Source organism: Capra hircus, chromosome 11 (genome assembly GCF_001704415.2).
Source record: "Capra hircus breed San Clemente chromosome 11, ASM170441v1, whole genome shotgun sequence".
Classification (NCBI taxonomy): domain Eukaryota; kingdom Metazoa; phylum Chordata; class Mammalia; order Artiodactyla; family Bovidae; genus Capra; species Capra hircus.
In genome coordinates, this window is record NC_030818.1 from 67,130,981 (window position 1) to 67,146,448 (window position 15,468).

General features: G+C 40.9%; 1 protein-coding gene across 1 annotated transcript in view; it reads left to right on the top strand.

The window, feature by feature from the left end:
• ANTXR1 (anthrax toxin receptor 1) overlaps positions 1 to 15,468 on the top strand; it is a 260,409-nt gene that overhangs the window by 47,213 nt on the left and 197,728 nt on the right. Inside the window, exons 4-7 of the mRNA XM_013967784.2 lie at positions 9,316 to 9,397; positions 9,948 to 9,981; positions 11,404 to 11,483; positions 14,756 to 14,824. Of these exons, the coding sequence (XP_013823238.1) occupies positions 9,316 to 9,397; positions 9,948 to 9,981; positions 11,404 to 11,483; positions 14,756 to 14,824 (265 nt within the window). The remainder of the gene's footprint in view (positions 1 to 9,315; positions 9,398 to 9,947; positions 9,982 to 11,403; positions 11,484 to 14,755; positions 14,825 to 15,468) is intronic.

The following is a 15,468-nucleotide window of genomic DNA, read 5'->3' on the forward strand; positions in this document are numbered from 1 at the left end:
CTTTTAATGAACTTCAGTTACTGGTCTGCACTTGACCCTCTGTCGTACTGTAGACTACTCCTGCCTGTCAAATGTAGCCTCTCCAGTTACCAGCAGATTCCCAGGTTCTGCTTCTATTTCAACCATTGGTCCTAACATAAAATCAGATGCAGGACTCTGAGCTGGAAGGAAGCTGGTAGATCTTATAGTTCCACACTTTCACTTTGCATTTGAGAATGGCAACCCACTCCAGTACTCTTGCCTGGAAGACCTCATGGGCGGAGGAGTCTGGCAGGCTGCAGTCCATGGGGTCGCAAAGAGTCGGACACGACCGAGCGACTTCACTTTCACATTTCACTTTCATGCATTGGAGAAGGAAATGGCAACCCACTCCAGTGTTCTTGCTTGGAGAATCCCAGGGACGGGGGAGCCTGGTGGGCTGCCGTCTATGGGGTCGCACAGAGTTGGACACGACTGAAGCGACTTAGCAGTAGCAGTAGCAGTTGAGAAACCAAAGGTTGACATGTGTTAGAAGTGGCAGAACTAGAATTCAATTCAGTCTGTCTTCCTGCAAAGTCCATGCTCTTATGAATGGTACTGAAGCCATGGGAAGAATGAGACTGCTTTGTAAGACAGTGTGAAAAAGTGAAAGTCATTCAGTTGTGTCTGACTCTGCAACCCAATGGATTGTAGCTCCTCTGTCCATGGAATTCTCCAGGCCAGAATACTGGAGTGGGTCACCGTTCCCTTCTCCAGGGGTTCAGTGTAGATGTAAGAATAAGGGGATCTGGGTTCTGGGGCACTCCAATCTTTAAAGTTCTAGAAGAGAAGGAAAAGCTTACTCAGAAATATGAGAAAGGACAACTGATGTGGGAGATGGAGAGAGGATGCTACAATGGAAGTCAAGAGAAGAAAGCATTTTTAATTGAGAGAGAGGAGTTAACTGTGTTGCTGTTAGAGAGTGAGTAAGAGGAAGGCAGAGAAGTGACCACTGAATTGAGAATGTGGAGATCATTGAGGACCTTGAAATAGGCAGTTTCAGCAGAATTGTTGAGTCAAAAGTCACTGCAAAATGTGCTAAAAGGTGAGGGGTTTCCATTTTAAATTGAGGGGTAAAGACATTTTTAGCCCGTTTTCTTGCAAAAAGCACCCACAATCAGGAGAAGGTGAAACAAAACCACAAAGTCCATCTTTGAAGAAATTAAAACCATAAGAACACAGGACAGAAAGAATACAGAGAGTGGCAAGCAATGTAAGCAGTGTGGAGAGAAGTCATATGTAATGAGAGATATTGAAGAGGAAATAGCTTGGTAGCCTTGCAGAACCTTGGAAAGCTCAAAACCTGGAACTGTCTTCTGCTACTGCAGAAGGCAAGAAAGTGGTACAGGGTGAAGACTGGAACATGTTTAAAAGTTTATCTAAAGATCTTTTCAACCTTCAGAACCACTTCCTTCCACTACAGTTTGAAAAAGTCCCCCTTTTCCAACTCCACTAGAAAAGAGAAGTGTATTCTCTGGCAAAATTAAACAAGAAAGGTTTCATGGACAGACACCACACAAGGGAGATTATGGAGACATATGCCCAACAAATATTGCTACTTCCAACCCTCTCCCTTGTCAAGTCCAGAATTAACACCTAAGGAAAGAGTTTGAAAACTACTTCACTGTAGAAATAATCATTTCAGAGGGGCGAAAATGTTCATACCCCAATGCATCAGTGGATGACCCATCCAACAAAGAATCCTGTTGATAAAAGCTGATCATCCACCAGCTGGTATGCCCCATGCATGCAAGTTTTCTCAAGTGGCACTAGTGGTAAAGAACCTGGCTGCCAGTGAAGAAGATGTGAGAGACGCGGGTGTGATCCCTGGGTCAGGAAGATCCCCTGGAGGAGGGCAGGGCAATCCACTCCAGTATTCTTGTCTGGAGAATCCCATGAACAGAGGAGCCTGGTGGGCTACAGTCCATGGGGTCACACAGAGTCGGACACAACTGAAGCAACTCAGCACACACGCACGCACCATGCGCACAGAGCTTCCAACCAGTCTTAGTCTTGTTCATTCACTACGAACAGATAGATAAAGATCACTTTACATTTGAAATCTTTACCAAGAAAAACTGGGAAGCAAGTACTCTTTCAAGAAGTTTTGTTTTGAAGAGACATGCAAATGAATTGGTCAATAGCTAGAGGGACATGTGGGGTCACAGAGGATTTATTTTGTTAAGATGAAAGGTACTAGAGTATATTTATATGCTGGTAATCATCTCCAGTATTTTTTTTCCTGACTTGAAACAAATGTGTAGTCGCAAATATTTAGAAAAAGCCTTTATAGTATGTCTGCTTCTAGTTAGGATGTAGAGAGATGTGAAAAACCTTCATTTCCATGGTCAACCAGAAAAGCCCAGACGAAATAAAATTCATATGTTCCACTGGGGCTAGCAAACACACAGAAAGCACTGATGAGATGAGAGAGAAACAAGCCCAGAACTGAGCAGACATCTGCAGAAGCTTCTGTACTTGATGGTGGCTAGCTGATCTGGGTTTGGGAAATTAGAAATGTGGGTGACCCATGGACAGACCTCTCAGGCATGAGGAAAAGTCAGCTGAACCCTAGACAACAATGTGCACCAGAGAGATGGATTATCGTAAAGAGCCCCAGTGAAGAAAAATTTCTCAGCCTAATAATTCTTTCCTTTCATCCAAACGTCTGCAGTTTCCCAAGAAAGTAGCGGTGAAAGAGTTGTTGAAAATGAGAAAGAAATCACTTAATCCCATGGATACTTGTGGTGCTTGCTTGGATTCTGGAGTCCTAAGTCAAGCAAAATTATCTGAAGCTGTGCCTAACTCCCATCTCAAATACAGAAAAGATCACAAAGACAGGGCTGGGAACTGGGTTAATAACAGGGAATACAGTCTAATTAAAGCCGTATCCCAACCGAAGATCAACCTAACTCAAGAGAGGATCTAAACATTGAGCACCACCCCGCCCCCAGCTCACAAAGGCTTACATCTGCAGTGAGTCAAAAAAAGCAAATCAATATTATACCTAAGTTTCCACTGCTTTTAAAAAAGTCCATCCAGAATTCTGTATCTATTGAAAATATCCTTAAAATTAAAGGCAAAATCAAGACGTTTCGAGAAAGAAAAAATAAGCTGAGAGAATCATTACCAGCATATCTGTTACAAAATAAATAAATAAATGTTAAAAGAAATTTTTCAGAGAAAAAGATAGTATCAGGTGTAAACTATCCATAGCAACACATAAAAACAACCAGAAATGATAACTATTTTCTTTTTCATTTATAATTTTATTTATTTGTTTTTGACTGTGCTGGGTCTTTGTTGCTGCGTGAGTTTTTCTCTGGTTGTGGTAAGCAGGGGCTACTTCTCTAGTTGTCGTGTGTACAGGCTTAATTGCTCCCCAGCATGTGGGATCATCCCAGACCAGGGATCAAACTACTGTCTCCTGTATGAGCAGGTGGATTCTTCACCACTGAGCCACCAGGGAAGGCCAACTATTTTCTTAATTTCATAAAAAGATGATTATTTAAGTCAGAAACAGTTAACACTGTATTTTGGCATATATTACATACAGAAGTAGAATACATGACAACAATAACTCAAAGGATGACAGAGAATTACATGGAAGTATAATACTAAGAGGTTTTTCCATTATATGAGAAGCGGCATGATATTAACTTATTGTAAAATAAGGATAAATATCATAATCCATATAGTGACTGCTGAAAGGAAATGAAAGGAGGATATCACTAGAGATCCTACAGATATTAAAAGAGAATGAAGGAATAAGAGAAAAGTAATAGAAATAAATTCAACAATTATAATGGATATTAATAAATACCTATGCATGTTACTACATGTAAATTATACCTAACTTTAAAAAATCTAACAATGGATCTTTGGTTCAACATGCATCCTGATGTCATTAATCATACTGGCCTACTCTGAGATAAAAATCGTAAAGAGGACATGATGCTTATACATCATACGCAAATGATAAGAGTTGGTTATGGGACTTCATGACTCCAAAGTAGCAGCAAAATGTCTTTAGTTAATCGTTGCTGTCCTGTTCAGCTCACTCCATGTTTTGGGTAGCCCGTAGTGGAGCCCTGAGACATCTGGAAATGCTGTGAGTGTAGCATTAGTGGTTAATTGTGATGCATGTTTACAGTATTGTTGAGGTTCCAAAGCCAAAAACTGCAGGACATTTGAGGAGAGTCAGTTCCACAGAAGCTCTTTTACTAGGAGGCAAAAAGTGGCCAATTCAGAGCTGACACTGGGTATCAAAGGGGTGGTGGTAGAGTTTATTTTTTATAGGCTGAAAATGCAGTAGACATTGCCTAACCCCAAGGTGGATTTTGCAGTAGAAGAGTCACTGGGATACTTGGGGTAAAAAGTTGTTGAAGTGCTTCTTGATGTACTTATGTACATTCCTCCTTTAATGGTTTCCTCAGCAAATATTAAAATGTCACAATATAACTGGAATCCCAGAAAGTAATCTTCAAGAAATGTAGAAAAATTCCCAGGGTAAGAGAAAGCCCAACAGACACTGTAACTGATTCTCCCCACACCCTCCCCCTACAAACCAGCATCGTACTGGGTGCAGAGTGAGTGCTCAGTAAATAGTTGTGAAAATGAATGAATGGATGGATGGATTATCCCAAGTGGAATCATTCATTCAGCAACAAATCACTCAACTATGTCCATCATTAAGTATTGCAGGAGTTGCAAAAGGAACACAAGACATGTGGCCTGAAAACCCTTAACTTGTAAGTAGGAACACTGGCAGACATGTGAAACCACCAAGGAAAAGAGGAGACTCTTTAATAGCAGCCTGTTTCCGTAGGATTCCCAGACTCTCTCATTTCCCAGGAAGATAACATTTCATTTGGTAAGACCCAAGTTCTCAGAGAGGAGAGGTTCTTATCAACCCCTTTAAAAGACCTTTCTCCAAGCTTTCTTTCATTTCTAAGAGAGCATGAAAAAATGGGTCTTTATTAATAGTTCTATTGTCCCAGAATTAAAACAGACCCACAATTTCCATGAAACCATCTGTTGTGTTTGCTTGGATGTTGTGGGAGCTTAGAGAAGGGGCATGGAGTAGGGAGATGGGGCCATAAGTCATCTGATCTTTTACCAACTAAGGGTGGTGTAAGGGAAGTGTGACCACTGCTTGGGACCAGTGAGCTCATCATATCTTGCCGGACACATCAAGGATAAGGACAGCTCCCAAAACAGCCTATGCTTGTTCTGGTACCAAAAAAATAGAAAGCTCAAGAAAACACTTGTAAGGAAAGGAAATAGGCTTAGAGAAAACACCCCCGTTCCCAGACATTTTTTGGCAGAGAGAAAATACAAAGCAGCCAGGGAATCTTTTCCACACCCCCAGTATCCCGTTTTTCTTTCCTCTTTTTAAAGTTCCAATTTTAACACAATACACCAATTTTAGTGTTACCAAAATTTCCTAAACCTCACTAGTCAATGACCAAAGACAAGACCACATTTACTTTTTTGGTTCACATTTCCTTTCAGTGCCCTATCTGCATCCACCTAATTAGAAATTGTCCTCCAACTCCATATTGCACTTCAGCTATACCAAGGAGTTTCAGCGTATGACCCCTATGACTTAGGAACAAACCCCAGTTTTCTGTCTCAGCCACTCTCCTATCCCAGCTTCACCATCCTGCCACCTTGTTGGCTCTTGTTGCTGTTGTTCCGTTGCTCAGTCGTGTCCGACTCTGCAACCCCATGCACTGTGGCACACCAGGCTTCCCTGTCCTTCACCAACTCCCGGAGCTTACTCAAACTCATGTCCGTTGAGTCAGTGATGCCATCCAACCATCTCATCCTCTGTCGTCCCCTTCTCCTCCTGCCTTCAATCTTTCCCAGCATCAGGGTCTTTTCAAATGAGTCACCTCTTTGCATCAGGTGGCCAAAGTATTGGAGTTTCAGCTTCAACATCAGTCCTTCCAATGAATATTCAGATTTGATTTCCTTTAGGATTAACTGGTTTGATCTCCTTGCAGTCCAAAGGACTCTCAAGAGTCTTCTCCAACACCACAATTCAAAAGCATCAATTCTTTGGCTCTCAGTCTTCTTTATGGTCCAGCTCTCACATCCATACATGACTACTAGAAACACCATAGCCTTGACTATATGGACCTTTGCTGTTACCCTCATGAAAAGGCTGACCTGCAGGGCAAAGCTGCCCTCTGCCAGGTGAATGCTAATGCCACCCTCCCCCTACCATGGTGGCCTCATGGGGGACTCTTCTCTCATCTTTAACCCTCCTTCTAATGCACAGATCTATGCTCTTTCTCATAACCCAACAACAGAGTTGAGATTAAACTATGGCTTTTCATGGAATTTATTAAAATGTGGGAGTTCTGTAAAGAGGTACAGCATAGAGAATGGTTTATAATCACATGGACCCAGGCCTGGCCTACAGTCAATTACTACCAGGTCAGCTTCTGCCTGGCTACTGTCCACATGTAGCCAATGAAGCCTATTCCCTCCTCTACCTCTTCAGCAAATATTTTTTGAATGTCTGTAATGTTCCAGGTATGTCATAAACACAGAAGATCAGTGGAGACCAAAACAGACATGGCCCAACCCTCATGGAGTTTAAAGTCTAGAACTGAAACAAATGAACTAAACTGAACAGATGATGACTTATAAAATGTCCAAGTGCTAGAAAGCAAAAATTGTGGGATGCCCTGTAAAGTCTGATTGAGGGAGCTAATTGTCCAATGAAGCTACTTTGAGCAATTGATATTTAGCTTGGGATTGAAGCCTGGGAGAGAATTAGCCCAGTGGAGAGCTGGGCAAAGACTATCTCCCATCCCTAGGCAGCAGTAACTGCAGGTGTGAAGGATCTGTTGGAGGAAGGAGCTAGGGATGACCAGTGGCACTCAAATGAAGGGAGTAGGGGCAGAGTGGTGCAAGCTGAGATTGTCAGGGAGGGAGAGAACCATGCCATGCAGGCACTTGAAGATTGTGGTAAGGATTTGAGATCTTATGCCAAGTACAGTCAGTTGCTATGAAGGGTTTTGAGCAGGGGAGTGAATGGCATGTTTTGACACATAGTTTAAGAACACGTGGAGATTGGACAGCAGAGGGTTGAAAAGGCAGTCTGATAGCTAATAACTTTCCCAATAGTCTTAAGTAAGAAATGATGGTGGCCCAGGCCACGAGGTAGGCAAAAGAAATAGAAGCGTCAGTCTCAAGATGTCTTTAGAACACAACTAATGGAATCTAATGTTAGATTATATAGGGGATTAGGAGAGAGGGGAGTCAGGTAGAGGGGGTCAGAGAAGGCTTCCAGTTGGATGATTTGGGCAGCTTGGCACGTGAGCCGATATCTGGGTACTGATAAGAGAAGCAGACAATAATCTGTATGTCTCCCAAAGTCTAAGTGCAGTTCAGTTCAGTCGCTCTAAGTTACTTGACCTTAAATATTCCACCTTAGAAGCATCAGCAACCTCAGTTTAAACCCTATTCAATTTGTCTTTTAAAACTTCCAACCTGACGATCCAGTCTCACCTATGAGCACCCTATTACATCAGTTTAACAAAATATTAATTCTGTGTTGGGCTTCCTCTTTAAGCAATTACCAGTATATACAAGTAATAAATTTTATCCATTCATTTATTCATTCATTTATTCATTCATTTATTCAAGAGAGAAATAGTTTATCATAATGACTGAGAGCAGGGCCTCTAGGTTGAAATCTCACCTCTGCCTCTTGGTAGTGAAGGAGCTTTGGACAACTTCCTTAAAGTCTAGAGCTGAAACAAACCGAGGTTATTAGTTATATAATTAGTTATTAGTTTATAAATTAGTCATAAAATGTCAACTGTTATTAGTTAAAAATGTCCTAAGTGCTATAAATCCAAAATTGTCGGGTGCCAATGTGAAGTCTGATTGAGGGAGTTAATTTGAACTGGGGAAGTCAAATGACTATTAATATTTTCAGCAATATAGTGACTCAGTTTCCTTATCTGTGAAATAAAGATAACTCTAGTATCTACCTCAGAGAACTATCATAAGGCTTAAGCGAATTAATTGTATGTATTTTTCAAACAGTTTGACACAGTATTAGTACACAGATGGTATTAAAATTTGCCATTGCTCTTCATTAATTCAAGTTTTACTGAAAACTTCTCACTGTTCTATGCTGCTTGGCAAAGTAGAAATCCAGGCAAAAAAATTTTTTTTTCTTCTAATCAGGCAGATTTGATGTCAAGCCTCTGTTCTCTTACTTATCTAACCTCTCTGAACTCGTTTTCTTACCTGAGGGCAGTAATACCCACCTGGAGTGGTTGTTATGAGGATGAAATCAGAAATCTGTGTAGGGCCTGTATCTAGTGGATGCCTAGTGAACATTAGCTTCCTTCCTTGCTGAAAAGAACTTTCCCTACCCAGTCTAAAGTGTGCATCTCCAGCCTCTGCCCCTAAAGAGACCCCAGTGGGAGGAAGAACAATTTCAAACCCTTTATGGGATTACTATTCATGAGTGAAGTTCATTTTTTTATTTTGTCAAAAACTATACTTTCTTGCCCTTTTCAGCATAGTATGGAGCTATTTAACTGATGGGAATGGGAATGTGGACATCTAACATCCCTAAGGGAATGGTCCACAAAGATTCTAATTGGTCCCCTAAGCTTCATGTTTTCCACTGCTGTCAGACCCTTTCCCAAGACCATAACCCACTTCCTCTTCCTGCACCACTACCACCTTGAGCAATCAAAGTAAGAAAACACGGACTCCAGCCCACAGAAAACACTGTTGGTGTCCTGGAAAGCCCAATTTGCCAGGGTCTTTATTTTCAAAGCTGACTACTTGGTTTTCTCTGGCACAGCGGTGCTGGTGGCATTTTGCTCCAGACGCCTGTCCCTCCCGCCTGTGGTCCTTGTGGTGGCCTTGCCCTGGGTTGTTAGTACCCCCCTCTCTCTGGACTACATGAGCCCTTTGCATCTGGATATGAAGTTGCCTAGGGTGGATATGTTTCCTTCAAGACCAGCTGCATCTCAAGACTTGTTTCCAATGTAGAGTAAAAACCTTGTCCTATTCCAGGGAACAGAAAACTTTCACCCACAGATTCCTGAAGAAGTATCCTTTCCCTCAGTCCCTGGAATCTCATTTATTCTACACTATGGCTGGCCCTAAATTGATGATTTACTACAAAGACTTTCCTGCCAATAGGCTTTTAGGGGACAAATGGGGTAATATAGACTATCCTTGGAGATAAAGACTAATGCATGTGACTATCAACAGCAAAAAAAACAAGACTAACAGGGTGTCTTTGGATTTCAGGGAACAGATCCGTCAAGGGCTAGAAGAACTCCAGAAGGTTCTGCCAGGAGGAGACACTTACATGCATGAAGGATTTGAAAGGGTAACTTCAAAAAGAGTTTTAAACTCCAAATATAGATTGTGATGTAGAAACATCAACACAGGGATGGCTGATGAGATGAGACACGTTTTAACGGAACTGAGCCATACTCGATGGCAAGAGTAAAAAAGTTTCCCATAAGTGTGTACCCAATAACTCCATCCAAAAGAGCTGAATAAATGAAATTCCTTCCTCTTTCCCTGACACCGGATGAAGAATCTCAGCTAATGCTTGGCTGATGCTCATGAATCATGCCACACACAAGTCCTTTCTATTCCCAGGGTAGCCTTTCTATATATTTCTTCAGAGGTTGAGACAGAATTTCATCATTTCAGTCTTAAGAAAAACAAGTCCCAGTCTATGAGAAGTAAGATATCCAAGGTAACTTTAGATGAATGTCATCCATTGGTATTTGAGTGAAACCTGGGTGAGTTACATAAAGAATCAAGACTGACCCAAGACTGTGGATCCAACATCAGAGACCACTGCCCACTATGGCTTTTGTTGTAGCAAAGCATAGATATGTCTAATGACTTTTTCATGTGTTTTTCAGGCCAGTGAGCAGATTTATTACGAAAACAGTCAAGGTAAGATTATATTCTGAATTACCATTATGATTAACTTTTTCTGTGTTTCCTTCTGAAAAATTACCTCTGTAATTTCCTGTTTCAAAAGACACAGATGATATTGCTTCAGATCCTTGAACACACACTTCATCACAGAGAAGGGACACATAGAAAGATGGCGTGTACCGGGTCAGATTCTACTGCTCTGATGATTCCCCAAAAAGTTATATAAAACTAATTAAGATCTCATTATGGGCCACAGTCTGTAATGCTCATGACCAGTTTTGCATGCTGAATTCATCAAGTTAATAAATACTTGGATGAGTCAGTAAAGTCTTAGATTTTAATGTCAAATTTAATTTTCTTGTCCTTCTCTGAGCTCCAAGCCTCTTCATCATTGTGACTGGATATGATTTTAGGTTAAGATACCAGTTTGGCTTCATCGCTCCTTCATTTAAACGGGGAAAGGGCATGAAATGCACTTGCTAGTGTGCTTAGCACATGGAAATAATATTTATTATTGTTTTAGTCAGTATACTATTACTACTCTGTCTTTCATGGGTAACATTTCTCTCTCTGAAGCAAATCTCCAAAAAGAGAGTCAGCACTACAGTAGGGACTTTTCTCCCAGACCTGTAGAGGTGCCCACTTCCTATTTTACTCTGAACTGCAACAAATAAGACAGACGCAGTATCTATAGCAACACTTGTTGATACAAAGACATCATCCGCAATGGTGGCTCAGATGTGAGCTCAGATGCGCTCAGATGTGCCTCCAGTGTGAGACACTCGGGTTGGATCCCTGGCTTGGGAAGATCCCCTGGAGAAGGGAATGGCCACCCACTCCAGTATTCTTGCCTGGAGAATTCCATGGACAGAGGAGCCTGGTGGGCTACAGTCTATAGAGTTGCCCAGAGTTGGACACAACTGAACAACTAACAATGTTACTAGAAGTTTCTAAATCACTGACAGAATTCTGGTAAGTTTTGACAACTGCTGTAATACTTCTAGTCAACTTGTAAACCATAATCACTGTTACTCTTTGCCAAACTCTTCAAGGTGTGTAGCATGCAGTGAAGCACAGCATGTGAGAAGGATGCCTGGATGGCCCAGGTGGTCAAGTTTGCTCTTGGCAAGAGTCAGTTGGACTGTTCCTAGGAAATAGTCATGTGTGATTCCCTGTAGCTACCCCCAGCTATCAGTCCAGTGACCAATTTACAAGGTTTGGTCTTTTTTAAAGACAAGACTTGGCAACCCAGAAACAAAACATGTTCCCCCTTAGAGTTTGTTCCATATTCTTCTTCATGCTGGAGCTACTTCCAGTCTCAAAAGAAAAGGTGCTGATTCTCACAATACTGAACCTCAGATGGTACAGCTTCAAAGGGCTGAGGGGGTTTTCTTGGTGTGGCAGGATGAACTGAGTGGGTCTGTGTTGTTTGAGCAGGATACAGGACAGCCAGCGTCATCATTGCTCTGACTGATGGAGAACTCCATGAGGACCTCTTCTTCTATTCAGAGAGGGAGGTAAGAGACAGCCTGGCCTGTGTCTGACATAAAAACAGGGCTTCTTCCTTCTGAAATGGGCTGCAGTTTCTCTACTTGGGCAAAAAGGATAGATTTTCTTTGTAAAATCCCCAGATAAAATAGAGTCCCATATGTGAAAAATAATAACAGTTTATTTTTAAAGTGAATCCACATGTCTCACACATGGTGGGTATTTTTCCCTTTTACAAAATATTTGCATATTACTTTGGGGGATAAAATATATCTGTCATGCCTTTCTTTATTGAAAGCAGTTTTGAAATACTATGTATCATTTTTCAGCAAATCCATCGGTACTATTTTTCTTTCATTTCTACTAAAAACAGGAGGGGAAAGAATTACTTGAAATACGTAAAAGCCAATTTTGTCAAAATGTATTAATCACTGAAATTCTTACTAAGAATCAAAGCTGAACATTAACTGGTGACAAAGTAAATTGCAAGCTCTCCTTCAATATTCCTTTTTTCCTTTTCTTTATGCTCTTGGAAAGTACTCCCCACAGTAATTAAAGGAATTCTTTCTAAATGAAGCTCTCAGTTTGTATAAAGAGATTCAGAAAAAGAGGTTTGTCTAGGACTTGAAAGTGATGTTTATATTTAGGAAATTCTTTCCTTTCAAATTTCGCGTTCGAGCTATATGTATAAGTAACCCAAGGAAACCAGTTCACCATAGAAATGTACTGAAGCCTCATTAGTGACAAAGGCTCATTCAGGACAACCTCGAAAAAAACACAATAAGGAGAAACGCAGGTGGGGAGGAAGGGCGATGCCAGCCTCTTGAGGGAAAATCAACCAGAGCTTTACCCTTGCCTGAAGCTCTTGACTACTATTTAATTTGAATTCAGCTTTCTCCACAAGTCAGAAGTATATATTCATTCATTCATTCACTCACTAATTACTTAGAGTTTGACCTGTATGGGCACTTTGCTGGACTAGAGAAACATTGATGAGTAAGACACAGTTGCTGCCCTCAAGGACTTTACCATGTAATAACGTTCAACTTTTTGAAGCCTCTTTTGGCAAAGGATTTCCTGGGTGGCTCAGATGGTAAAGTGTCTGTCTACAATGTGGGAGACCGGGTTCGATCCCTGGGTCGGGAAGATCTGTTGCAGAAGGAAATGGCAATCCACTCCAGTACTATTGCCTGGAAAATCCCAAGGACAGAGGAGCCTGATAGGCTACAGTCCAAGGGGTCGCAAAGAGTTGGATACGACTGAGCGACTTCACTTAACTCTTGGGCTTCCCTGGTGGCTCAGAAGTTAAAACGTCTGCCTGGAATGCAGGAGACCCAGGTTCGATCCCTGGGTTGGGAGGATCCCCTGGAGAAGGAAATGGCAACCCACTCCAGTTCTTTTGCCTGGAGAATCCCATGGAGGAAAGAGCCTGGTAGGCTACAGTCCATGGGGTCGCAAAGAGTCAGACATGACTGAGCGACTTTACTTTTTTTATGAGGATATTAAGTGGGTAAACACATTACTGTCCCCCATCTCTAACTTGTACAAAATTCTCAATGGGGAGACACATGAGTAAATGATGACAGACGCTCCCTGAGCATCTGGGAAACAATATATTCCTATATGAAAATACATTCCTATATAGAAATTCCTAACTTTAAAAAAATTTGAAACTAACTATATAATAGGAATGCAAAATGGTTTATCTAGATGCAAAGTAGCAATCAAAGTAAAAACTCTAATAAGGGAATAAGTGAATATAAAATAAATGATAAGTGACAGGCTTAAAATAGGGATTGGTAGAAAAGAATTTTAGGTATGGCACATGCAAACTTAGAAAAATATTTGGAGTACCACTGCCAATAGAAAGAGGGTGTCTGAAACAGAAAGCTAAAGTTCAAGATACAGAAAGAAAATGAACCTTTCCATTTTTGATAATTCTATATAAAGCCCTGCTAGAGGAGAAATGTCATATAGAAGTTGTTGCAGATAAGGCTGGGGCTAGACTGTATCTTGGAGAAGGCAATGGCACCCCACTCCAGTACTCTTGCCTGGAAAATCCCATGGATGGAGGAGCCTGGTGGGCTGCAGTCCATGGGCTCGCTAAGAATCAGGCACGACTGAGCGACTTCACTTTCACTTTTCACTTTCATGCACTGGAGGAGGAAATGGCAACCCACTCCAATGTTCTTGCCTGGAGAATCCCAGGGACAGGGGAGCCTGGTGGGCTGCCGTCTATGGGGTCACACAGAGTCAGACATGACTGAAGTGACTTAGCAGCAGCAGACTGTATCTAAAAGTTAATTTTATCCTGAAAACAGCAAGAAATAATTTCTAAATTGAAGGTAAAAAGATGTATGTTTCTGTCCCTTCTAAAATTCAGGGTTAATCATAAGCGGGTTGGAGTACTAAGAAAGGGGGATAAAAGGACACCATTGAAATCAATATGCATATATTGGGCACCTATTATATGTTTCCTATCAATTATTTATTAATTTCCTACTGTATTGACATATACCAAGGAATTACAAATTTTGTTTTCTATTCTGAAACAAACAACCTAGAAAGCCTGGAAGAGTCTTTAATAAATCAAATATTAAAATGAAGCCCAAATCTGTGTATTATTCATTATGTTGCCCTCTCAATACTTAATTGTAGAGAAGGTCATAGGTTCACCCACTCAAATATGGACTGCAAATCCCATACCACTGACCCTGTGTCTCTGGGAATAAAAAACCCTTATTCACAAAGGTGCTGACATTGATGCCCATCTGTATTGTTCTAGGCCTCATGTGAGGAGCTCTGCATATGTTATCTCATTTAATCCCCCAAACACTTCGCAGAGCTAAGTCAAGCATCAAACACAGGTATATCGGGTTCCAAAGATTACAGCCTTGCTGTCAGAGCATGATGCCATTACAAAGGAAGAACCTATGTCAACAAAAATCCATCAGAGGAACAGAAAAGATAATTATTTCCCCAGAGTATTTAATATGACTTAGCCTACAGTTTCCTTTTCCTCCCTTTGTCATTCAAAGTATCTTATCAAGACTCTACTTCTGTGGATCTTTCTCAGCCCCTCCCATTAGACTAATCACTCCCTTTGCATCTACCATATTGAATTAGAATATGATGTTCACTGGAGTATTGACTCTTCAGGGACAGGGACTGCCCTCTCCCTTATGGTACTGGCACACAGTAGATGCTCAATAAATACCTGGTTATTGCATTAGTCTGGCTGATCCAAGAGGACTACATTTGCCACTGCTTCTCACTCTAATGTCATTTTTCATTGGCCCAGGCGAACAGATCCCGCGATCTCGGTGCAATCGTTTACTGTGTAGGCGTGAAGGATTTCAATGAAACACAGGTATGAACATAGATTTCTTCATGCTTGGGAGCATATTAAGCTTGTGAATGATAGAAAACATATGCATTTGGTGAGGAGAGTGCATCAGCAGCATAAATACCCTTTAGATAGATGATTTTTCCAGGAATGCTAAACAGGAAGGGAGTCATTGGATGTGTGAGGGATGTGAACCTATTTGCAAATACACTTGAGGGTCTTCAACACAGAGCATCTAGGCAGCATCCTTTCTAGTTGACTTTTAGTAGATGTTCAATTGCCAAGAAGTCAAAACAGATTGAAATTAACTTGGAAACAGATTGGTTCTTTAAAATTTATTTTGACAAATCTGATTTTCTTATTTAAATGGCAAACATCCCTTTTATCTCATTAAAAACACAATGCATTTTCAATACCCCTCCCATGAATGGAAATAATTGGCCAGTGGGCAGAAAAGTATGTCCAGGTATATATAAGCAAATTGTGAAAATGTGTTAGCAACCTAAAGGGTTGTCCTTCATAATTTATTTTTGTTTTGATAACATGGACAATGCTCATGACATGTCGCTAAATGAATAAAATAAAGTAACAAAAACTTTTGGGAATAGTACGAATCCACTTTTTAAAACAAAATATGATATTTGTGTAGAAAAAGTAGGAATACCTAT